The 27,599-nt window shown below is 42.2% G+C and overlaps 1 protein-coding gene, 1 long non-coding RNA gene and 1 gene segment (V, D, J or C); all 3 read left to right on the plus strand.

Annotated features, from left to right (window-relative positions):
- The window catches only part of LOC309476164 (immunoglobulin heavy variable 3-11-like), a 39,428-nt gene that overhangs the window by 9,519 nt on the left and 2,310 nt on the right, over nucleotides 1-27,599 (plus strand).
- LOC309475372 (uncharacterized protein) lies at nucleotides 1,422-27,388 on the plus strand (the record flags this gene model as incomplete). The annotated part of the gene is made up of 2 exons (XM_082138147.1): nucleotides 1,422-4,101; nucleotides 25,945-27,388. One exon carries the CDS (start codon nucleotides 1,422-1,424, stop codon nucleotides 2,778-2,780), a length of 1,359 nt encoding a protein of 452 aa, XP_081994273.1. The 3' UTR covers nucleotides 2,781-4,101; nucleotides 25,945-27,388.
- Nucleotides 12,372-13,011, plus strand: LOC309505494. Its single transcript, XR_014208461.1, has 3 exons — nucleotides 12,372-12,395; nucleotides 12,711-12,767; nucleotides 12,888-13,011. It is a non-coding gene; the product is annotated as an uncharacterized lncRNA (long non-coding RNA).

The raw sequence follows: 27,599 nt of genomic DNA on the forward strand, positions 1-27,599 counted from the left end.
CTTATTATTATTATTTTGGACCTCTCCTTGCATGCTTATTTGAATTTGAATTTAAACTAGTTTGAATTTTAATTTAAATTGTGTTCACTAACAACCAGGTGGACCACGGAGAAGGAATACGCCCCTTTCCCTTGTGGCACAAACCCACTGCAGGGCCTATCCCTCTGCCTGCGTCCCAAGCCTGTGTTGTTTATTTGAATTTTATTTCATTGATAATTTTTTTTTTTTTCTCTCTTTCCCCAGCCTTTTCAAAGGGGGGGGTAGGTTATTCCGATAATTAACCATCGGTTATCATAATTCCTTTGCATTGTATCATTATTTTAGTAAAGCCTTTGCCTCTGACCCCTGCATACCTATTTACTCAATTTGATGAAACCAGAAAGCCTTAATTTACTTTAAGTCTAACATTTTAATCCCTTATTGTGTATCTATTGGCAGGACTCAGTCAGTGCACTGTGGTAATCCAAAGGTCATCCCTGGTGGTTTCCGGTGGGCGGGGATCATCTGTCCGGCGTTACTGACACGGCGCTCTGTCTGGTGTTGGGACCGTCGGAGAGTCTGACCGCGCCCGCTGGTTTCCACCTGGATGACCTCTATTCACCCCAGGTAAACTAAAATTTGATAGAACCCATCCACTTATTAGGAACCACAGAATACTAGCTATTCCTTCGGGTGTATTTTAAGTGCTTGGACTCACCTTTCTCTCTCTAAGACACACCTTCTTTCGAGGTCCTGTCCCGACAACCCACGCATCTCCTGGCCCGATCAGGAACTCTCGCAGTGTTAATAAGGCTTAGGCCTCTTTATTTTATTTAATTTTATCTTATTTGATTTATTTTCCTTAAATAACGCTCCCCGTGTTATTGTTTGTGACATTTCATTGCAGACCAATGCACTTCCTTGTGTTGTGTTTCCCTCTGATCTTCCCTACCTTCAACCTTGTCTCTTTCTCCACTCTGTTGTGATTTGTTTCTTTCATTTCACTTAGACACAGAACCTAAGAGAGACCCCAGGAAAAGCTGAATAATAGAGTGACGATCAAAGCGGGCGTCGCTAGACGACCCCCCCCAGGCTACCGCCTGTCCAAATTTCTATTGTGGGTTTCATCCATACCCACGAAATTGGCTCCGCTAACTGTTGACATCAGTTAGCCCCGAAATTCTCATAAACGGCATAGCCCGTATGAGTATAGCTCATTAACCCTAAAACAAACTTGCATTGTGTCTCTTTTTGTGTGTGCTGTGCTTCTCTCACCACAGTAAGCAGAGATGTCGAGCTAACCCAGTCCCACAGTACCTGGACCAGTTTGAGACCTGCGATCCAACCCAAAAGTACGACCACGAGCAGCTGGCCAAAATCTTCGGAAAATCGCACTCAACCTCGTCACCAAGGCCCGGGCCAGCGAAAGGCTCAGTCTCGATATGGAACAGAAGGCAGCCGCACTACAGCTCCAGGCCACAGAAGCCCGGAAGGACCGAGCCCACACACACAGTCGGCTAGACCAGCTAATCTTCCTGACCGAGGAAGAGGACGAGACGGACACAACGCTACAACAGGAAGTCGAAAGACTTCAAAAAGCCCTGGACGATCTTCGTCTGCACACAGATCAAAGACAGCAGTCGGAGGAAAACACCCGGGAGGAACTCAACGAAAGGCTCCAACGGGCTGAAGCTCTCCTTGAGAGAGCAGAGACTAAAATCCATCAGCTCATTCAGCAGAGACACGATCTCGAAGACGAACTAGACATGGTTCGCAGAGAACTGAGACATGCTTACAGTTTCAACCGCGACCGGGAAGGGGAAGAACATCTCACACCATTTCCCCCTTCCAGCGAGTCTGCGCCTTTCAGCCACACACCCAGAGCTGAAAAGGGGGGCGAAAGCCCACTGCACAACACCACGCCTGTCAGCCAAACACCAAGAGCTGTAAAGGGTCAGAATCCTCTCCAGACGGATTGGGCCCCCAGCAACAGCTCTCGTCCAACAAACCTCGACAAGATGGCCAGAAACATTCCTACGTTTGCCGGAGACCACAGTGTTCACGCTTACCTTCAAGACATTGACTTTCACCTGCAAACTGTCGCCAACGCGACAGCTTGGGACAAATTGTACCTGGTAAGAATCACCTCAAGCAGAGAGGTGCGTAGTTTTCTGGATCGCCAACCACAGCCTGTCAAAGCAGATTACAAGCAACTGCGACAAGCGTTGATCCGCGAATTCTCTGACCCAGAATCAGACCAAGGGTTTATCACGGCCCTCGACGTAAAACAGGCCCGACTTGAACACCCACACTCCTATTATGACCGACTCCGACAAACGTTCTTCGGAGCAACCAACACACCAGATATGGAAGAAGATATAACCTTTAGAACTTTGTTTCTGCGGAACCTGCATAGCACCGTGAGTAAACATCTCGGTGTGCTCGTCTGCCCACGAACCATGTCTACTCGAGAACTCAGAGACTTAGCCCACAAGGCTTACACCAAGCAAAGGGCCATGGATGAAAAGACGGTAAAGACACACACAATTCACTCCGTCTCTGAGCACCGCTCAGAACCAGACAGCAGGTGGCGGCACGACTGTGACGGTGCCCGTCCAAAGCGTCGGACCGACCGCTCAGAAAGATTCTGGAACCAGCATCACCCGCCGTCCAGAACTCCTAGCCCAGACCGTCGAACCTGTAACCACTCTCTCCAGAACACTGGTGAGGCAGAGTCTTCTTACATCACAGATGAAGACAGTGCAGCCACGTCTGACACAGACACAGAAAACGAACACTGACACCTACTGCTTCAAGGTCCTGACTGACCTGCAGTTGAGTAACCAAACCAATGTCTGCGCCACATACAGACAACCCACCCACCCACCCTAACCATTGCAGTGATTACACAGCACAAACGAACTTTACCAACTACACTGCACGCCTCAGAGCCGCTAAACGCTACCTCCGCTGTGTACAAAGAAAGTCATGCGGGCCTCTGATGAACAGACTTTTCCTATGCCACCACTTACCCCTCCACCACCCTCGCAGGCCATCTGAGCTCACTGACGACCAGTGCCTCAGACAGCTGTCTGCCACCACGCACATGTTGCGTTCACAAAACTTCAATACGCATTGTGCACCTGTTGCCATCACAGCGCCACAGCTCGTAAAGCCACAAAGCACAAGGGGGGGCCAGGCGTAACAATGACGCCACATGTGCCAAAAAGCCATGCATGGGACATCAAAGCATGTGGCATACCAACCTCAGCGAAAACAAAAGACTGTCCTAAGCCAATCAAGGACGTCCCTCGCTGGAATTTTTTTTTTTTTCTCCTTCTCTCTCTCTCTCTCCCTATCGCCTCTAACAGGATGCAGGCCGCAGTGGTTCGCGAGAAAGCAGCCACACTCACCAGGTCTGGCATCCGGCATCGCACGGAGAGAGCAACCCTGAGTCCTGAACACCAAGGCAGGACTCGCACTCAACACAGTCCCTCCAAGCATGGGCAACCGCCCAGCCTGAACACCTCACCTGTGTCCATACCTGGACCGCAGCTGACGCTGCGCTGTGTACCTCCACAGCAACCGACCACGCCCTGACTCCCGTCTTGGCTTTCACCCTGTACCAGACCCTACCAAATGTGAGCAGCCACAGCAAAGCTCACAAAGCCGTGTCTGGTGGTTTCCTATGGAACCGCAAAAAGGGGGTCCCGATCCGGGGCTCGCCTAAACCTCATTTGACCTGAGTCCTCAGTCATCAGCCGCTTGCCATCGACCATTGCGCTAATTTGTTGTTCGATAAAGTCCTTCCGAGGTCTTTATCTAACAAAAAGGGGGAATATGTAACGACAATGACTATGACATGCGGTCACATGCTGTTCAAATTAGTAAATCCTGATCTCCAAGTCTGCTTGAACGGTCAAAATTGCATCTTTGTGGCTCCCCCGAGGGACATTTGAGTCACATAAGGAAACCCTGTTTTCTTAGAATCCCCTCTAAAACCCCCATTTCAGCTCTGGACTCCCTGTGACTTTTACAACCTCACAGACTCGTGACATTCCAGAACACACACACACGTACACACACACACACACACACACACACACACCAACATCCTTTTGTGTTTAACTTAAAATGTGTGTAACTCAGACTGGTATCTGAATTTCCTGTATGTATGTGTGATTAATGTTGTTGTGATCATACAGTTATGATCTTCGAGTGTTTGGATCTGAAATGTATTTTTGAAGAATGTTCTCCCAGTAGAATCGCATCCCGTAACCCGAGCTCATTGGCAGGTCATAAAATTTGACCACAGAGCTATCCAGCCCTATGCATGAGATAACAGGGTTGCAACATTCCAACACACACACACATACAAACACACTCTGGACTGTGAAACAGAAACCCCCTTACAGAAAAGGACTTTTACCCATAAAGTCACTCCTAAAGGTACTAAATATATAAATTTGTGTGTTAAGAGGTGTGTGTAACCCATAGGAAAGCATATGTCCTATTTGTGACCTTAATAGAACTGCTATTGCCTATACAAATGCATAATAATGTATCGTTGCATGGCTACAACACCTAGATTCTATTTTTGATATCTCTGTAATCCTCTCCAGCTAACGGAGTTGAATTCCAATAACAGAATTCAGTGATGCGCATTGTTTTATAAGTTCATATGTCTGGAGAAAATCCTCTCCAGTTAAAGTCAATCATGACTCATTCGAGTGGGCGTGTCTAACCGGACAAAGGAATCTTCCCGCTCGAAAAATCTCGACAGCTGATTCGTCCTACACGAAGGAGGGGACGGCACCTGGGACACTGATAAAAGTCCAAAATCTCTCCTCTTCGCTCTCTTCCTCTCATCCTTCCGCTTCCAACTCATCCAACTTCTCTGGACTCTTCTCCCCGGCGCAGCGCTTCTCCAAGGAACATCTGAAGGAGGCCCTGGCCTTCTCCATCGAACGAACCCATGTTCGAGTCGTAACAGCCGGTCTTTGCAACTAAGATTTCCAGCCTCTCCCATCCCGGGAGACGAATCTGAACTTTCTCGGTAACGTTAAATTCAAGTGAGCCTTTACATCGTTTTGCGAAACGACCCAGAAGACAAAGCTAGACGCAAACCAGCCGGACACGCGCACGCGCGCGTCCCCTTTTCAGCATCACACTGAAAGAGTACCACAACTCGCAAGTATATTGATTCCTATAAAAGCTGTTCCAGGTGTCTAGGTCTTAGGTCTGTGATTTAAGTTACCCTCTATCTTCCCTCTATATCTTTCTTTCTTTCATTTCATGTTTTTGTTCGGTTAAATGTTTATTCGTTTGTTTGCATTTTTACGTACGTTTATGTTTGTAGTTTATATAATCTCTAGCGTGTGCCATTTTATTAATAAACCCATTTATACTTTTAACTGTCTCTGTGTTTGAAAACCCACTTTTTATAAAGTCAATGAAACAAAAGATCTATAAAGCTACAGGCTCTATATTATAAAACTACTTTGAGTAGTTTTAATTTATAAACCCAAAGAGGTTTTGTCTTCGTGGCCAGAAGACAAACTGTCTTGGAGTTTTGTAAACAGGAATGCTTCTTCTTAACTGTAATGATCAGACAGTACAGAACGAGGCATTTCCTATAATTGATAAAGTAAATGCATATGCGATTTATGAATTATGACCATGCGTTATAAATATTAATATTGCCAAAATTCCCTATATTCTTGAGCTAATTCGCATTAACCCAGAGGCATTTACGCTACAAGGCCCTAAAAGCGGCCAGGGCTGAGCACCTCCGCAAACTAATAGAAAACAACCAAAAAACAATCCAAGGTTTTTATTTAACACCGTGGCTAGACTAACAAATAAACAGACGTCACCCGAACAAAATATCCCGTTACAGTTCAGTAGTAATGATTTCATGAACTTCTTCACTGAGAAAATAGAAAGCATCAGAACCACAATTGTAAACGTTCAATCTTCAATTGCGCCTTATAATTCAGCTTCAATTATTACCCCTTCAATTATTACCCCGAACAATTACAGTGCTTAACAACTATAGAACAAAAAGAGTTAAATAAACTTATCACTTCATCTAAAACAACAACATGTTTATTAGATCCTATACCAACTAAACTACTGAAAGAAGTGTTACCTGTAGTGGAAGAGCCTCTCCTCAATATTATTAACTCATCTTTATCTCTAGATCATGTTCCAAGAACATTTAAACTGGCAGTTATAAAACCTCTCATTAAGAAACCACAATTACATCATAATAATCTTGCAAATTATAGACCCATTTCAAATCTTCCATTTATGTCTAAAATATTAGAAAAAGTGGTGTCCGCTCAACTGGGCTCTTTCTTGCAACAAAATGATATCTATGAAAAGTTTCAGTCTGGATTCAGGCCGCATCATAGCACTGAAACTGCGCTCGTTAAAATCACAAATGATTTACTTTTAGCTTCTGACCAAGGCTGTATCTCAATACTAGTTTTACTTGATCTTAGTGCTGCGTTCGATACTATATAGATCACACATTACTCTTAGATCGACTACAAAATTATACTGGTGTTCAAGGACAAGCATTAAGCTGGTTCAAATCATACCTATCTGACCGCTACCATTTTGTCTATTTAAATGGAGAAAAATCGATCATAACTCCAGTAAACTATGGAGTGCCGCAGGGATCTGTGTTAGGCCCTCTGTTATTCTCAATATATATGATGCCACTTGGAAATATTATAAGGAAACATGGAATTAGTTTCCATTGTTATGCTGATGACACTCAAATATATATTTCATCACGGCCGGATGAAAACGCTAAATTTTCCAAATTGACAGAGTGCGTTAAAGATATAAAAGATTGGATGACGCGTAATTTTCTTTTATTAAATCCAGACAAGACAGAGGTAATACTTATCGGTTCAAAAAACCGCCCACAAAACCTCGCACAATACAACTTTAACATCATAGGATGTCCTGTTACTTTATCCTCTACAGTAAAAGACCTGGGTGTTATACTCGATTGCAACCTGTCTTTTGAAAATCATATTTTATATGTTACAAAAACAGCCTTCAACGTTGAATGACAAAACGCTAGTTTCATAAAGTATTATTCTTTTCAACATTCCTTATTTGTATATTCAAAAATATTTAAAATAATCTAATTTAATACAGTTATAATTTTTCAATGTAAATTATTTAATTTTATTGGTAACAGCCTGTGTCTAATTATTTTAATTGAATATATTTATCAAATTTAAGAATTTGAAATGAAAGATGGAGCATACATTTAATAAAATTAGGGGAAAATGCCCTTTATAAAGGTACAAAAAATGATTCTGAGTGTTTTCAAACATGTAATGAAACATTGACAATTTAAGCTTGAAGGGAGTAAAGCCTCTGTTTAGGCTATTAAGGAAATGTAATTTTGGCAAAAGAAGAACTTTTATTTTAAATAAATGTTCATTTTAAATCAGCCTACTTCAGTGTGATATGTTACCATATTATCATGCTTAACACTAAGAATTTGAATAATTGTAATGTGATGATCAGATGCAGATATCTAAATATAGGCGGTTTGCGGGTGGATTATTTATTTTTAACAGTGGATTCGGGTGACTCAAAGTGCACCAGATTAATGAATTTATCTTTAAAATGTACAAAATTTTCTTACGGGGGGGCATGCCCCCGGACCCCCCTAGAGATACCGAGCTCCACCAACAAAAAAATGTGGGAAACACATTAGGCTATATGATGATCTACAAAAAAAATACACATTTTATTATCTTATAATTAAAATAAATTATTAGGATTTTACCACCTCCGCCTCCTTTTGAGCCAGGAACAATCCCGAAATAGGCAATAGGCTTCTTGTAAAGGAACTTAGAAATTAGAATGGTATTCCAGTGCACTTAACATCTAACTTTTGGGAGTTGATCAAAATTGTTCTCTTTTGGATATATAACAATGAGATATTCTGTAGCCTACTGATTATCAGTTTGTCGCATGTTTAGACCTTGTATGTGTGTTGCACAACACATGTTGCACTTGGCGATCACGGTGGGGATTGACATGGTAGTGGACCATGATGGTCATAGAAGAAGTGAAGGAGCAGTACCCCCCAATTATAGTGGGGTAATTCGCACATAATCCTACAGTTCAAACTACCATCCGGCCTCTAGCTCATAAATGCCAGAGGAGAACTGGCCCCCGACTGAGCCTGGGTTCTCCCAAGGTTTTTTTTTTTTTCTCCATTTGGTCACCTGATGGAGTTTTAGGACACCATTAGGTCACTTGATGGAGTTTTTCGGTTCCTTGCCACTGTTGCCTTTGGCTTGCTCAGTTGGGGATATTTTGGGGATATTTAATTTAATTTTATCAATCAATAAATTCCTCTTGAAACAAATTTTGTTGTATTATTTTAATTTAATACTGTGAAGCTGCTTTGATACAATCTGTATTGTGAAAAGCGCTATACAAATAAACTTGTCTTGACTTGACTTGACTTAATATATATATATAAAAAAAATGTATCACAGCACGGTGACTAGGAACATGAAATTGGCCAGCCATGACTTCTTGTTCCACAGGAGTATAAATATGAGGAAATACAAAGGCCAAATTCCCATAATCATCCATCGCAATGACTAAAACCAAAGAATATAGCTTTGATAGATTCAGCATCTACATCACCACATATTGTTTGGGAGGGTTTCAAGAAAAATCCTCTGCTCTCATCCAAAAACAAACTCCAGCATATTCAGTTGTCAGACGCTACTCGAAGAAACAGGGCTGGCTTCTATAGTCAAAAAAAAATATATATATTTGGCAGATGGGTTTGGTGCAAACAGGGATAAAAAAATACCCCATAACCACAATTACACTGCTGGATCTTTAATGATGTGGGCCTATTTTTCTGCCAGAGGTCCTGAACATCTTGGCCAGATACATAGCAAATACCAAACAGATACAAATTTCAAGCCTCTGCTTGAATTCTTGGCCTGGAGTCTAACGGAAGGTGATCTGGATGAATAAAAGGAAGAGCAATGACTGGGCAAGACAAGAGAGGACCAGGCCTGGGACATTTACATTATGTTTTGTTTATGTGTGTGCGGCAGTCAACCGTATGGGGGCTGCCGCTTTATTTTCGTTTTGCGTTGGTTTATTTTATTATCAAAGTGTTGAAATGTTTGCTGGTTCCTGCCTCCTTCTTTCCTGAACAACAAACCTTGTTTGCGCATAAAAATAGGTGGGTTGAAACATACTGACCACAAAATGAAGCTTCTGCAATGGCCATCCAAGTCCTCTGACCTCAACCCTATGAGTGTACCAATATGGACCTAGGACTTTGAAGGATCTGGAGAAATTCTGTCATGTCGGAATGGTCTCTGATCTCTTGTCAGGTGTTCTCCAAACTCATCAGGCATTATAGGAGAAGACTTTTAAAGAATTTTTTTAATAAAAGATCAAAAGGATTAACAATGCAGATTTATTTTTACAGGCTTCTTTGGTCATATTTACCCAATGTAATGATATATAATTTTAAAGAAAGAAATGTCAATTTCTAGCTAGAATAAGATCATTCTCAACTTAAAATGTAGTTGAGCTCTATAGCATTTCACTGTGTGATTTTTGAATGATTATCTTTTAAAAAGGGTTTCATTATAAACAGTGCAGAATCAATAATAGTAGTAATAAGCTTCTCCAAAATTCTTAGCTACTATCTCTGAACTAGTAAATAAGAATAAACAAACAATACGCTGAAAGGCAGACATGGTTACAGAGGTTAATAAGGACACGGTAAATGTACCTTTAGAGGGCAGCCTATGCAAACCTACTTCTCCTTCTCCCTTTTAAAAGCCCCACTCTATTCATCTACAGACACAAAACTTGTTTATGACTTTCCTGCATCAAGTTCCTATTTCATAACAGGGCAATGGATATTGTGTCTAAACTGTGTTTTATCTTCATGTTTGCTCTCACAGAATGTAAGAAAGGCTCCTGAAAACCTGGTGACAATCAAACATATATTAATGTGTGCTGTTGTAAATATTAATGTTTAACTGTTCATTTTTCAGTCTGTTGGTGTCAGACACTGACTGAGTCTGAGTCAGCGGTCATTAAACCTGGAGGATCTCACAGACTTACCTGTACAGCCTCTGGATTTAGTGGTGACCAGCCCTTGGCCTGGATCAGACAGGCTGCAGGAGGAGGTCTGGAGTGGCTGGCATACATCTCATCTGGAGGTACTATATACTACTCTCAGTCTGTTCAGGGACGGTTCACCATCTCCAGAGACAACAGCAAGAAACAGATGTATCTGCAGATGAATAATATGAAGAATGAAGACACTGCTGTATATTATTGTGCAAGAGAGTCACACTGACAAATATAACTACAGTACTGTACAAAATCTGAAAACAAATATAAACGTTATCATTCTATGCTCCTGTCACAGTGTGGTTGCAGCAAGGAGAGTTTAAGCAGAATGTAAATGCAGCAGTCAACTTTACTTATAACAAATAATCAAAATAACAAACATTCAGGATATCAAGAGAATATAAAACGCAGGAGAGAAACACCCATAACCAAATACATACCAATAGATATAAGATTTCTAGTGGTGTCCGAAACCATAGTGGACGTTATCGAGTGCACTCATTAAATCCCATAATACACCCCAATAACGAGTGCACAACTGATGTACGCTCCACGGCTCGAGAATACCCAGAATGCACTGTGAGAGTCGCATCGAATTAATTCCCGCGTCTGAACAGAAGATGGCGCCCACAGCTGAATCATCCATCCATCCATTTTCCAAACCGCTGGTCCAATGTGGCTATACAGTGTAATGTCATACAGGTATAAATTCCATTTTAATTGACTATTAAATTGTTAAATTAAGGTTTATACTGTACATGCTAGTTTCCATGACAGAGTTCAAGGTGAATATTTTCATTACAACTGGAGCTGCCAGTTTACCAAGTTTGAAATGATTATTATGATTATTATGATTATTATAAAGCAGTCATATAGGGATTGTCAAAGTTTTTTTTCCTTTTTTTTTTTCGTCACCTTACTGAATTTTTCGTCAACGATACCAGGGACACCGAAACACCGGGGAACATGAAATTTGGTGGGCATGTAGCCCCACTAGACTTCTACGGAAAAATTTCGTTTGGTCCCCGGGGGCCATTTAGTGACTGTACACTCATCGGCCTGTAGATGGTGCTGTTGAGCGAAGGGTTGCTGGTTTAGGATGATACTGTCACACACACACATGCAGGAATACAAACACACGCACAGACACACACCCATACACACACATACAAATCCACACACACAAACACACACGCGCACACATGTACGCACACATACATACACGCACAGACACACACACACACACACACACACACACAGACACAGACACACACATACACAAACACACACACATACACACACACACACACACACACACACACACACACACACACACACACACACACACACACACACACACTCACACACAGACAGACATGCACATACTATTACTTTTTTTAGGTATATACATAAACACGCAATACAGCCAAATTACTCCACGTCATTTATTTTTGTGGAAAGCCAGTGCAGGCCTGAGTGGCGGTCATATTTTGTACCGCGATGCGGTACATCTAGTTAAACAGCAAGTAGAAGCTATGCAAAAGCGGCACCCCTTTCCGGCTCGCACTCAGTGTCCAATTTCACTCGCTCACTTTCATTCACTGAATCAAGTGGACTGTATTAGTGGAGTAATGTAGGGAATAGTGAATGAGGGTATAGGGGGCCGATTTAGAACACAGCCAAGGTCAACTAAAGAATACAGTAAATAAACACAGGAACTGAACAAAACTAAGCCAATGTAAGCCCGTTTATCGGTCCAAATGGGGGTTTCTGATAGGACAGGTGAAGGTCTCTGCGCGTTCCTGTCTTTCCTTTTACGTAACACAACAAGATTAAATGAAATACATTTTCTCATATGTATTACCTCATTATTTCATCTGACTCCATAAATGAAAAAGGTTATAATGATATCAGAGCATCATTAAATGTGAGTGAATGTTTGATTATTCTTTTTAACTCTTTACTTATACTTTACCCGTTCATATTAGGAAGCTATGCTCGAGCACCTGCCCTTTTGCCCCTTGGTGCCCAAAGTGCCCTTTTTTTTCAAGGCAAAATTTCCTCTCCTTTTTTGTAATTAAAGGCCCTTTTGTGGATGCCTGCCCAATCTAACTATTAGTAAAATTAATGAATAATAATTTAGCCGTAAATAAAATGACCCACATGATGACCTTTCACCTGACGAACTCAACCGGGACGCATTTTTAAAATTTTCGCGGCTACGCGCACTACTATCTTCAACTCTGCGGCTGCTGGTAAGTGGTGTTTCATTCTCAGCGAAGTGCTTATGATGGTTGTTTACTTATTATTATTATTTTACAAGAACGACGTGAAGAGAGCATGCAGAAATGTTGATTACATTGCTGTTTGTGTGTAGGCTGTAGAAGTTACGTTAGCTTGCTGTTTAGGGAGAAAAGTTTCACGGGTGTCGAGGGGTCTGGTCTTTTTATTTTATTTATACTTTAAACTATTATTATTATTATTACAATATTTATTTAAAAAACGTAGAGTGCCTTAAAAATGATCACAACACTGGTAAGACTTATCAGTATCTTATGTTTTGTGTGCAGCAGCCTCTGTGAACATCTCCCCTAGCAGCCTGGGCAGAATCTGCAGCTTTACAGCAGGTCAGTGAGCTAGTGAGCCAGTTCCAAACACTGTCAGCAATCTTTACATCTTGTCATGGTCACATAAAAATTGATTAATCAGCTAATATATCTCCTATATGTTTGTTTTAATGTCTACAGTCTCAGATCAACTCCAGCAGTATCATCATCAGCAGCAGCAGCAGTAACAACAGCAAAGGCAGCAAACTCACTTAAGGACTTTAGTAAGAATTTACCAGAAACAGGTATCACATTAATGTTAAAAATATTGTAAAGTATTAATTGCATTGTATAATATCATTGTATAAATGTAACTCTTGTATTTTTGTAAATCAGATTATGCCATGAAAATAGCCACAGATGGCTATTCTTGTTCTCATGTTCTCATTCAACCCCTAGCTATTCATGCAAATGCGTGGGCAAAGCTTCTCGGTGTATCAGAATGGGTGCTGAACATTATAGAAAGAGGCTATTCGCTACAGTTAGCTCGACGCCCCCGCCGTTGCGCGGCGCGAATCGAAACCACGGTAGAAATGGAAGTAGCACATCTACTTCGAGCCGAAATTGCGAAACTATTGAGCAAAGGGGCCTTAGAACCTTTATCTCAAGCTCAGAGCGAAGGGGGTCTATACAGCAGATATTTTCTGGTACCGAAAAAAAGACGGGGGTCTCAGACCCATTCTAGATCTAAGACAGCTGAAAAAAGCGCTTTCAAAACGTCGGTTCAGAATGCTCACGACCAGGAAAATCCTCTCGCAAATTCGCCAAGGGGACTGGTTTGTGTCAATAGATCTGAAGGACGCATATTTCCAAATACAAATAGCGTCACGTCACAGGCGATTTTTGAGATCCGCCTTCGAGGGCCAGGCTTATCAATACACAGTCCTACCGTTTGGCCTGTCCCTAGCACCCCGTACATTCACGATGTGCATGGACGCAGCCCTCGCTCCCCTGAAACTTCAGGGAATGCGAGTTTTGAGCTACTTGGACGATTGGCTGGTTCTAGCTCAGTCACACTCAGAGCTCATAGAACACAGGACCTTATTACTCGAGCATCTCGAGAATCTGGGTCTCAAAGTCAAATGGGCGAAAAGTTCACTGTCTCCCAGTCAGAGAATATCTTTTCTGGGCACAGAACTGGACTCGCTGTCTATGACAGCTCAGCTCTCGCCGCAGCGCAGACTGGATATTCAGCGCATGACGGAAACCTTCCGCCGCGGCGCTATAGTCCCGCTCAAAAAGTTTCAAAGGATGCTGGGTCTCATGGCCTCAGCATCAGCAGTTCTTCAGCTGGGTCTGCTTCGCATGCGCCCGCTGCAGTTCTGGCTAAAAGCGCAAGTACCGCGCCGAGCGTGGACTTCCGGTCTTTTTCGCCTCAAGGTCGATCAGAAATGCGTCTCAGTTCTGAAACCTTGAAGAGCGATCAACTGGTACCAGTCAGATGTAAGCCTGGGGACTTCCTCGAGTGTGAAGGTGGTGTCAACGGACGCCCCCACCTCGGGATGGGGAGCGCTGCTCGAGGGCAGACCGTTCTTCGGCCAGTGGTCAGAACGAGAAAAGCTTCTGCACATAAACTGCTTGGAAATGATGGCAGTCGACAATGCGCTGAGGCGCTTTTTGTCCCCAGATAACAGGACACCACGTCTTGGTCCGTTCGGACAACATGTCAGTGGTGGCCTACATAAATCACCAGGGAGGTATCAGGTCCCGAAACCTTTACAGGCTGACGGAACTCCTCCTGGTCTGGGCTCAGCACAATCTGCGCTCGCTGAGAGCAGCGCACGTGCCTGGCCACCTGAATGTGGGACCAGACAGACCGTCCAGGAACAATGTTCCAGCAGGGGAATGGTCTCTACACCCGCAGACAGTCCAACTGCTGTGGGAGACATTCGGCAGAGCGGAAATAGACCTGTTTGCGTATCAAGAAAACGCTCACTGTCCGGAGTTTTTCTCCAAGAGCAGGGATGCGCTGGCCCACATTTGGCCCAGCTGCCCGCTCTATGCTTTTCCCTCCGTCGCGCTCCTACCTCAGGTGTAGGGTTGGGTATTGGTTGGGTTTTATCCGATACCAGTACCTACTCGGTATTTTTCAAATGGTTCCGGTGCTTAAACGGTTCTTAAACCGGTACTTAAGAAAACGAAACTGCACACACTTTATCAAAAAAATTATATCTGTGTGTGTTTTCTGAAAAAGATTTTCTGATTTCTGATTAAATTAAAAATTGTGCTGATGTAGCCGAAAACACTTAAGTTAAGATAAAAATGTTGTCTTCTAATATTATTTATATAATATTATATATATATTATATATCAATTATATTACATATTATATATTATAGACTTTTACAAAACAGAGAAATATCTGACACTGAGCAGAAATATTTAACACACAAAGTATAGCCTCATATAAATATACTTGATATACTTCATACTTGATATGCAAGATTTGCAGTTGGCATTAAAATACTAGACTTACCCGAAGAGGAACACTGCAGCTGAACTTGAACTTTAGTCAAGAATGTTAGAGGTTTTGGGTTCTAATCCGCATTCGTAGTTTTTTTAAACCGATAATGCTCATCAGTGGTTGTATATCAAGCAGGGACACTTTGTGTGCATTATATGTTGTGATTTCACCAGAACGAATAGATATGAGGCGCCGTCTAGGGCTTAAATCGAACTTCATTCACGCACACATAAAACGCTTGCATACACATATACTAAGTAGTCACACATACATGTAGCAGTATACTGCTGAATGCTCCAACTATATGAAATGCACAACGTCACATCTAAAGTCGCTCACGCACACACACACACAAACCGCGCACATACTCATCTGAGACGCGAGCACATCACACACACACACACACACACAAACTCGCGCACATACTCATCTGAGACGCGAGCACACACACACACACACACAAACTCGCGCACATGCTCATCTGAGACGCGAGCACACACACACACACACAAACTCGCGCACATACTCATCTGAGACGCGAGCACGCACACACAAACTCTCCAAGCACATACTCTTATAGACGGCGCCTCATAAATAGATCGATCTCTGCAACGTATTGAAGCGCGCGTCCGAGTGCTGTTAGCGCGAGCCACAAGAGAAAATAATTTTCAGCGCTAGATCGTCTCTTATTTAACAAACGAACGAAATGAATGCTCTGCTGGTTGACTGGAGATGTTTTGTTATTGGATAATTCGTGCCGCGAGATGTTTTATAGGGGGCGGTGAAAAAAGTCAGGCACCGAAATCAGGCACCGAAAGTTTCGTTCTTATTCGGTCTGGTTACTACCGTTTACGTCGGAACCGGTTCCCTATTGGAACCGGGTTTCGGTACCCAACCCTACTCAGGTGTTAGAGCGGATCAGGGAAAACGGATGCTCAGTGCTACTAGTGGCTCCGTTCTGGAAGAACCAGGCTTGGTTCCCAGTTCTGATGCAGCTGACGAGCGCTGCCCCATGGCCGATACCAGTGAGGAGGGACCTCCTCTCTCAGGCCAGGGGCTTGATCTGGCATCCTCGCTCTGAGCTTTGGTCCCTACATGCGTGGGCCATCAACAGGTACCCGCTGACCTCCCGGAGGGAGTGTTAAACACAATCATGCAGGCTAGAGCCCCCTCTACGAGACGGCTCTATTCCTCAAAATGGTCTGTGTTCTCTAGCTGGTGCACAGCACGTGGCTTTTCACCCCCAAATTGTGGGGTGACGGAGGTTCTCTCCTTCCTACAAGAGCTACTGGATGAGGGCAGAGCCCCATCCACGCTCAAAGTTTACGTGACGGCTATAGCAACGTTTTCTAAACCAACGCTTGGCCAGTCACTTGAAAGGAACGATCTGGTCATTCGCTTCCGTAGAGGAGCTAAGAGGTTGAATCCTCCCAGACCTCCCTCAGTTCCCATGTGGGACCTTTCTACGGTCTTGGAGGCCATGAAGGGTGCCCCTTTCGAGCCGATCCAATCAACGGATATCAAACACCTGTCTTTCAAGACAGTGTTTCTTCTGGCTCTCGCTTCAGTAAAGCGTATAGGGGACTTACAAGCGCTCTCAGTGAGCGCGACATGTATGGAGTTTGGGCCTAATGACTCGAAAGTCATACTTAAACCGAGGCACGGGTACACTCCTAAATCCCTCAACACACCGTTCAGGGCTCAGGTGATTTCCCTGTCTGCCCTCCCGGTCAGGGCATTAAGGGCTTATGTGTCTCGCTCATCTGTCTTCAGACAGACAGCAGCCCTTTGTCTCGTTCAACGGACGTTCTAAGGGACTTGCTGTGTCGAAACAGAGCCTATCCAGATGGAGAGTCGATGCTATAGCGCTGGCTTACGCCTCTAAGGGCTTGCAGTGCCCGTTAGGTGTCAGAGCGCACTCCACAAGAGGCATGGCCTCGTCGTGGGCTTGGTCCAGTGGGATTGCCTTGCAAGATATCTGTATGGTGGCAGGCTGGGCCTCCCCGTCTACATTTATAAGGTTTTATAACCTAGAGGTTCCCGCTTTGCAGGCTTAGCTGCTTTTGATCTAATAATTTGGTACTGTCTGCCCCGATGCTTTTGGCCCAGAATACTGAAACTGCTTGAGCAAACGCTCGCAGCTCGATCGCGCAGCTCTATGGGCAGTGTGTAAGACCCACTATATTCATCAGACCAGGCCGAGTTTCGCCCTGGCTGTGTGAAACACTATCAATATAATTGCTCCTTATAGGATGCTATTTATTACAGGAATGATGCTATTCTAGCCACTCTTTCCTGGACTCTCTGTGAGTTCCTTATGATCATGTACTATATGAGCCTGGGCACTTGCCCTTGGGACTTTGGTGCTGGATCTTAGCATGCACAGCATTTACACTGTGTTCCCCTAGTGTAAGACTTACGCAGTACGAGAGAACCTCTCGTAAGAGAACGTACTCGGTTACTAACGTAACCTTGGTTCTCTCTAGAGAGGGAACGAGTACTGCGTATCTTGCCGTGCCTGCACATGCTCTGGTTCGCTCCGGCGATAAAAAAACAGTTAGCTAGCCTCTCGAAGCTATGTTTATAGCCCAAGGCCACGCCCGTTTCGGCGGGATGTGACGTATTGGGTGCGAAGCGCCCCCATTGGAGCTGACATCACGAGAAGGCCTTATCGATAGGTTGCTGCATTTGCCGCAGGGCAGCCAATAGGCGCGCAAGCCGTCTCACCTGTGTCTGCATGCTGCCACAACGCGTTTTACATTATTTAAAAAAATAAGGATAATTTTTTGGCTTCAGTATCTCGCGGAAAAGAGATTTTCCCCTAGCGTAAGACTTACGCAGTACTTGTTCCCTCTCTAGAGAGAACCGAGGTTACGTTAGTAACCGAGTACGTTAATACAATAAAGCAGATTGGTTTAAATCAACAGAAATGTAAAATATTATGTTATCTGAACCACATAAATTATCTAAGTTGATTTGACAAAAGAAACAAATGTTATGTTAACTTAAAATCAACACACAAATAAAATCCCATCCTATCTACTTTCTAAATGCATGTTATGGATCTTATTATGAACAATGCATCCCTTTTTTTTTACCTCATAATCTTTAATGAAAATATCATTACTGGATTGAGAGAAAATAATAAACTGCAGACACATGCAGACTTCTCCATGTTGCTACTTCTGTTGAATCGTGACGCGATAGTTGTTTATGACTTCCTGATGACAACCCCTGTACACCCCGCACAACAGGCGGCTTGGGCGTACCCCAGTTGACTGTCCTGATAAACTCTACGCAGAGCTCGGTTATCGCAACCAACCTGGGTTTCCTAACCGATGGGATCTAAAGCGACTATAATATCAGGCTTGATGACCGTATCAGCGCAAACTTTCTGGATTTCTGAAATGGCTACGCAAAGGCTGATGGAGTGTAACAACATTAGCTCAAAGGGGAAATATTAATAATAATCCATAATTACTATGATTAATTATTAAAATTTGGGTCAGTTAATTAGATTAACTTTGAGGTAAGCCAATTAATATTACAATCAATTAATCAGTTCCAACAAACTCTTCGATTATTCGTTTATTCTAAGAAAAGTGTATCTTTCATGGTCACTGAAAGATAATTATTCCTTAGCATGTACAGCAATTAGAGCATACTGTAACAAGATCAAAATCGTAAAAGGGACTTTGTATGCAGACAGAGGATCAGAAATCAAATTCATAATTGTGCAAAAGTTTTATTAAATAAATCACAAACATAACTGAACTAAACAAACAAACATACATACATACATACATACATTCATTCATTCATCCATACATGTATAGGTAAAGTGGTGAGTGTTATGGAACCGGAAGCAGGAAATAGAATTCTGGAGCAAGATCTATTTTAGTATGGAAAGAACCATCATCTTATTTCTTGTATTGTCGCTGTTCTCATGGCTGGAGTGCAGATAGTGGCCTACACGCTCTGGGCCGGCAGGACACAAAGAGCACATGGTGAGAGTTGCGAGGGACTTTGTCCGTGTTGAATGAAGTCACTGAACTCCTGAGGTTGTCCTTGATGCTGGAGTGAGCACATGTCCTGGATGCTTCGAAGCCTCCTGCCCTGGGCCTTTTGAGGCCATGCTGGAACACACGGCACCCTTAAGGCAAGAGTTGTCCATTTCCTTCTTGGTTGGATTTAAGGCAGGCAGTCTGTCTCGGCCTGCAGAGGCCTGCAGGGTCCAGTGGGGGGGGGGAAGGGGGTTCACTTGGAGCTGCAGTTTAGGTCCGAGGACAAGAGCTAAGAGGGCGGATCTTGTGGTCAGTGACTTTTAAAGCTTGACAAAGGACAGCCCTATGCGGGCTGGTCCACCCATTGAGGAGGGTAGAATTTCTGGCGGGAGTTTCCTCTGTCACCAGGATTTACAAGCCTTTGTCTTAAGCATGCTCACTCGGACTGGCATGCTGGATTGGTGTTTAATGACACTACTAAGGGAGATTCTTAGTAATACTAATGTGTTGCACAGCTATTGGCATATCATGTACCCAACTATTTCGATCTTCAAAGTACCAATTTATCGAGACCAAACATGGTATAAGTGGGGTACACTGATTGTTGGTCCTGTAATAACTACATAGTATCAAAGAGATCATAGTATCAACAGAATTATTACAAGACACAAAACACAACAGACGACAGTAAATCATTCTCAAAATGTCCTGGTATGCATGTTAATTTCATGTTAGTCAGTTCATCACTAAATGAATGCAGGAGAGTCTGTTTTGCAGAGTGTTTCTGTCTTGCCATGGTCTCTCTCTCTTGCATTTGGCCACATTCCTTTAACACCCATAAAACCTTATCGGATTGTGGTCATGACAACAAGGACCATCTTGGCTGGTTTGGGGGATGGGATCCCAGAGAAGTTTGAAAGTTTTTATGGTACATGTACCAACAATTGTGTCTGATTTGGTCTCATTCGCTACAGAGAGTAACCAAGATGTCGGTAACATCGATTTTGAACTTCGAATAATGATTGTATGGGGGATACCAAACGTGTAACAAATCAAAAAAATTAGATGGGTACCGTAAGAGGCCTGACAAATTCATGGCCTGATTTGACTAGCGTGTGTATCAACAACAAAAAGCCAATCTGTGTAATCCTCAGAAAAGTTCTGGACATGATTTCTGATTGTAGCGATGAGTTTGGAGTTACTGAAGTACTCAGATGTATGTGTGGCATTGGTTTAAAAAATTGCTGATGATATCTCCCATCAATTACGCCCTAGAACGAAACATGATAGTTTGCAAAGATTTTCTATTCTGGCTAGACCACCTGTAATGTCATTATTATTGTTTGACTTTGTGTAAGTAATGCTATTTTACCATTTTCTTCACAACTTCAATGTATATTCAACCATATATTTTTTAAATAAAAGGCTGAATCACTTAACCTGTTACTCTGAGCTGTGAATGTAATTCCACCACACAGTTCATGGAGACGCAATGCTTTCTGACATTCTTTCATACATACTAATGAATAATACATGAGATAAAAAGAATCATGTCAAAGTTATGAAATACTAAAGGAACATGCCCCTTCCATCGTCTTAATGCTGCTGTGAACTGAAACCGTGTCACGCAGTTCGCCAACAAAACCCAGACATGGTATATTAATACCAAATCGCCTCTGCACATCTGTTAGTGGCGATCTAACGGTGCGCCCTAAGTGCACCTGCTGCAGTCGCTCTCCATGTTTTTACATGGCTATAGATAAAGACAAGCTCCCAGTGATCTACATCTTATGTGAGGAGACGCAGGATCATTCATATGGCACCACACAAGTAACACTCACGAGAAAAATCTCCTCAAACTTACATATTTGCACTTAAATGATTAAATTAGATTAGATGATATGAGAGTGAGTAAATGATGGTGAACTATCCCATATTCACCCTGTACACACATGGTGGAACTGTCTCCCATACTCAATGCAAATTCTCCAGTATAAACCCAGCCCATCCTTGGCTGTGAATATTTCTTGTGCTCCCACAAAGCAGAGAACAACCACCACTCATAAAATCATGTTTTATCTGTCTGTACTCCTAATGTCTGTCATGCCTTGTGAGTAAAATTATTCAAGGTTTTTAGAGCAGCATTAAACTGTTCAACATTGATACAACCATAACCACAAAAAGTCCATTTCAAAATTAACATGTGCTTAATTTGCAGATGTGTGCAGCACTGTGGAGCACAACCAACCAAGCTCACTTTCGGTAAAACTCTTCTACCATTTCCTGTAAAGTATCAGGTTATGCTCTCAGTGATGGCTCCAAGGCACCTTCCTGGATCAGACAAGCTCAGGGGAAGATCCTCAAGTTCATTGGCATGATCCATGCTGGTGGTAGCATAGACTACAAGGACTCACTGAAAAATAAGTTCACCATCTCCAGAGACACATCTACAAGCACAGTATATCTTAAAGGACAAAATCTGCAATTTGAGGACACGGCTGTGTATTATTGTGTTCGGTTTACATCACTGTGATGTGATGTGATGTATGTGTGTGTGTGTGTGTGTGTGTGTGTGTGTGTGTGTGTGTGTGTGTGTGTGTGTGTGTGTGTGTGTGTGTGTGTGTGTGTGTGTGTATATATATACACTCACCTAAAGGATTATTAGGAACACCTGTTCAATTTCTCATTAATGCAATTATCTAATGCAATTATCTAATCAGCCAATCACATGGCAGTTGCTTCAATGCATTTAGGGGTGTGGTCCTGGTCAAGACAATCTCCTGAACTCCAAACTGAATGTCAGAATGGGAAAGAAAGGTGATTTCAGCAATTTTGAGCGTGGCATGGTTGTTGGTGCCAGACGGGCCGGTCTGAGTATTTCACAATCTGCTCAGTTACTGGGATTTTCACGCACAACCATTTCTAGGGTTTACAAAGAATGGTGTGAAAAGGGAAAAACATCCAGTATGCGGCAGTCCTGTGGGCGAAAATGCCTTGTTGATGCTAGAGTTCAGAGGAGAATGGGCCGACTGATTCAAGCTGATAGAAGAGCAACTTTGACTGAAATAACCACTCGTTACAACCGAGGTATGCAGCCAAGCATTTGTGAAGCCACAACACGCACAACCTTGAGGCGGATGGGCTACAACAGCAGAAGACCCCACCAGGTACCACTCATCTCCAATACAAATAGGAAAAAGAGGCTACAATTTGCACGAGCTCACCAAAATTGGACAGTTGAAGACTGGAAAAATGTTGCCTGGTCTGATGAGTCTCGATTTCTGTTGAGACATTCAGATGGTAGAGTCAGAATTTGGCGTAAACAGAATGAGAACATGGATCCATCATGCATTGTTACCACTGTGCAGGCTGGTGGTGGTGGTGTAATGGTGTGGGGGATGTTTTCTTGGCACGCTTTAGGCCCCTTAGTGCCAATTGGGCATTGTTTAAATGCCACGGCCTACCTGAGCATTGTTTCTGACCATGTCCATCCCTTTATGACCACCATGTACCCATCCTCTGATGGCTACTTCCAGCAGGATAATGCACCATGTCACAAAGCTCGAATCATTTCAAATTGGTTTCTTGAACATGACAATGAGTTCACTGTACTAAAATGGCCCCCACAGTCACCAGATCTCAACCCAATAGAGCATCTTTGGGATGTGGTGGAACGGGAGCTTCGTGCCCTGGATGTGCATCCCACAAATCTCCATCAACTGCAAGATGCTATCCTATCAATATGGGCCAACATTTCTAAAGAATGCTTTCAGCACCTTGTTGAATCAATGCCACGTAGAATTAAGGCAGTTCTGAAGGCGAAAGGGGGTCAAACACAGTATTAGTATGGTGTTCCTAATAATCCTTTAGGTGAGTGTATAGCCATGTTAATTATTAATTTATTTGTTTTTAATTTCAAATCATTTAAAGATATGAGAATAATATAGCTACTATACACATCAACTAACTAACTAACTAAATAAATATTAAGCCCCGTTCACACCGCCAGCAACACGCAGCGACATAATCCCATTCATTTCAATGAAGCGCTGGTGACTTCCGGCGAAATCAGCGACAGTGACCGTTGGCGACAGAATGTGGGCATGTCAAGCGACGCGAGACACACGACAAAAGTTCAGAAATTTCAACTTTATGCAAATGAGAAGCGATTTTCGCGAGCGACAACCAATAGGAAAGAAGACTTTCAGTGGAGCTCAGCTCACGTCACCATCTCGAGTGCAGGCAAGAAGAGTTTGAGGGTGATTTCACTGCTTTATATGATTTGACTAACCACACACATGGATATAATAAGATGCATGGAAAATAAACTGTCGACAGTCTCAGTGAGTTTAATTCACACATTTAGTTTGAGTGTTGTAATTTTATGATGCAAGTTTAGCACTGCTGCAGTTCATTTTACAGTTTCCCCTGCATTATGTTGACTATTAGGGACAAGAAAAAATAGAAATGACGTTTTAGTAATTTATGACAGTATGAGTTAATTTGTTGATTGATCGATCGTTAATCTAGTAGGCTAAATGATTTAATCCACTGAACACTGCTGTGGTAATATAAAAACACTCTCCCAACAGCATACTGTTTCTTTTAGCCTAATTCCTAGTCAAATTAAAATGATATAGTTGTATATATCATTCACTTGTGATAGTATTTTGTATAGATATGGCCAGACATGCAATCTACCAATAACATTAGAGTGACATCACAACGAACGCCCACAAGCGACTTCACAGTACAGAAACTAGCGACATGCAACGACAAAATCGCTGGCGGTGTGAACGGGGCTTTAGAGTTCGAAATACAAAGATTTGAGTTCATTACTCTTTATGCCTTGTATGGATCCATTATATATATATATATATATATATATATATATATATATATGAAGAGTTCAGATGCAAAAGCCTCTAAGTGCCATCTGAAATTTTCTTCTAGAATGATCATTTTTATCAAGCTCGTATATTTAAGTTCAGTAATTTCACTTTAATGACAATTAATAGGTAATTTTCATTGCCATTTAAGTGAAATAACTGAACATAATCATACAAGCTTGATAAAAATGATCATTCTAGAAGAAAATTTCAGATGGCACTTAGAGGCTTTTGCATCTGAACTCTTCATATATATATATGATTCAGTAATATTTCAGTAACCCTTATTCAAATTCAGTACATCCCAAACTGAATATTTAGTTAGATTATGCAAATTCATCTTCCTCTTGAACCTTCATAATAAGTTCTGTATCCCTGTACAGCACGATAATTCAGTACAACAATATGGAGCATAACGTTTTGGGATTTATTTTGCAGAGAGACACAGTGAATGAAATTACTGCAGCACTGTGCACAAACACTGCCAAGACAATATAATGAGATATTTTCACATTTAATAATGATTGATGAGTTAGAAAACAGCATTTCTAGAGATTTTAATATTTGACATTTCAATAAAGCTTAAGTTATTCTGTTGTTTGGTGATGTTTTTAACATTAAAAAAAGCGAATAGCTCTCTAGAGTGTCTTAACAACAGAACATTGCAGAGGCTAAAGACACAGCTGTAGTAATGGGACTCTGTAACCACTCTCACCAGGACACGTCACAATCTGTTTGAAGAAACTCAGATTAAGTTACATGCTCATGCCAGCTGTAACGAAAAAAAATAATAATAAATAAAAAAAACTATATCAAGAGGTGGTACTATTGCCCTTGAAATGAACCTCAATGGCTTCAAGCTCCACAAACTACAGTATTTGCTGTCAGGATTTCAATGCAAATTATCTGATGTCTGTTTCATATTTAAACAACTGCACTGTTGACTGGAGAACTCATCACTAGTTCAGCCTTGATATAAATCATGTTCACTTTGTATCTGTTGCTGGCCGCAGTGTCTGGTAAGTATATTCCCTGAACAAAACACTCTTTTCTTATTGTAATTAAATACATGATCCTAATTATTTGTAAAAATTTGTTTATCCACAGGTATTGACTCTCAGGTTGTGCTCACACAGTCTGAACAGTCAGTAGTTGTGGCTCCAGGTGGTTCTCACAAGCTGACCTGTGCATGCAGTGGGTTTACTGTTAGTGACTATAGCATGCATTGGATCCGTCAGGCACCTGGAAAAGGACTTGAATGGATTATTTATTATTATTCAGATTCTTCTAAGAGCTCAGCTCAGTCAGTCCAGGGCAGGTTCACAGCAACTAAGGACAGCTCTAATTTCTATCTGCACATGAATCAGCTGAAGACTGAAGACACTGCAGTGTATTACTGTGCAAGAGACACTGTGGAAGCACTAATACAAGCAGCTGTACAAAAACTCAAGAGAAATGAGGTGGACATGGTTACACTGAAAAAGTGGAAGAGCCTCTGAAGTGACAAAGTGTTTTGAATGTGCATACATTAAATACAAAAACCTGTAAATTTGAAAAGATTCTTTATTTTTAATCAAAATGATTAGTCTGTTTCCCACAGTATGCCTCAGTATGAATTATATCTGTTCAGTTTAGCATATTTAATAATGGACTGGATTAATTTTTCTAATAATCCTTCTAACACAAAACTTCATTACCTTTACTAATACATTGGTATTGTCAAGATGGAGCTTATTTATATAAAAAAAAAGACTAAGATATGATTTTTAAAATAATTAAAACTAAACTTAACATGCACCATGATGCACCAAGTGCACCTGTAACTCCAGCAATCTTTAAAGGTGGTATCAGTTGTAACGGAGAGCAGATCACCAGTTGCATGGTGATTAAATCAAATTAATTAATGCAGTCTAAATCTACAAAACCCCTGTCTCGCTCTGACTCAAGCTATTCTCACATTCCAAAGCACTCTCATTTACGACACCTCTGCTGTTTTGAGATTGCTCTGCGCAAGACGTGCAGCCCAAACGGCGCCGAAAAATGGTGTAAATCATTGACTATCTCTCACTCTACATGATCTCTTACGTCTAAACCAACAGAGACCGTCTGTTTATGGCCGGGAGAGCCTCACGCTGACCAATGAGAGCGATCCCGAAAGCACTCCCCCCTAGGGAGTCCCTCGGACACTGATTTACACATAGACACTAATTAACTCTTCACAACAATAAAACAGTGTTGTAGAGACCAGATGCCCGAAACATGTGGTCTGTGCCTAATACATCAATCCAAAGAGCCAAACGCACGCACACACATAAGCCTCACCCGCAGCGACGGGGACAAGAGTTCAGCGGACGGGTATGAACTTTCAAGACGCACTCACATACACACACACAGAAACACACTCAGGCACCACCACGTGTGATCCAAAATCCTTGTATAAAACATTTTAAATGTATTTTCTTGATGTGTATGATCCCCTGTCCCAAATATTATGCCTATGTAGTTTGTTGGCCTGTAATCACTCTGTGGTGCCCACAATTACAAGAAATGATGTACCTCCTTGATTTTAGATATTAGAACTGTCATTCGCGGTATTGCCGTGTTCCACGAACCCCAACGATGTTGAATCTTTAACACAAAATATCAGAGAATGCATTGTTTTATTAAATACCAGTGTTATTAAGTTATGGACGAATTCATCGTTTCAAAACCCCGCGGAAAAGGAGGCGTATAGACCTCAAAACGTCAGGAGGTGGGCCCATACGTTGTTAAAGACGATTGGCCCACGTACGTGAGGGAGGCGTGAGTTTAGCCCTTTAAAATTGCGCGCCCCTTTCCTCTCATTGCAGTCCGCCAGAGAGAGAAGACGACACGCCTCCTTCCCTCAAGGAAGCTCCGCTCGCTTTTATTTTCCTTTTATTTCCAAGTCTTTTCTTAGAGCTACTGTTACTTCAGTATAGTCTTCTGAAACCAACCCACAAAACCAACTTAAGGCTAAAGATAATCTTTGCTGAGTCTTCGCTCGCTTCAAGTCGCCATAGCAACCAGAACGCTGTGACCACGTGATCCAGGTGTCTTTATCCAACACAGACGAACGCACTCACAGAAGGCCGATCTTTCAAACAGAGTAACGTAGATCTTTTAAATTTGCAATCTGAAGGAAATGCTGTTTAAAGTTGTCTAAATATTACTGAGAAACGTTGGGGTTTTGTGGTGAATGACTAAACTGTTTCTATCCCTCTCTCTAAATTCTCTTTCACACACACAAACATACACATACACACACACACACACTCTCACCCACGTGTGCCGAGACAAACACACTACCACGTGCTCACGGAGCGACACACCCACCTTACAAACGCTACCATCTCCACATCTCACACACACACCTAACATCATTCGTATCTCAACTATTAGTTTCCTCTCGCTGAGTTTCTCTTTCTCTCTCTCTCTCTCAAACCTTTTTATTTTGTTGTATTTCTGTATTACGATC

Source organism: Leuciscus leuciscus (assembly GCF_965113295.1).
Source record: "Leuciscus leuciscus genome assembly, chromosome: 1".
Classification (NCBI taxonomy): domain Eukaryota; kingdom Metazoa; phylum Chordata; class Actinopteri; order Cypriniformes; family Leuciscidae; genus Leuciscus; species Leuciscus leuciscus.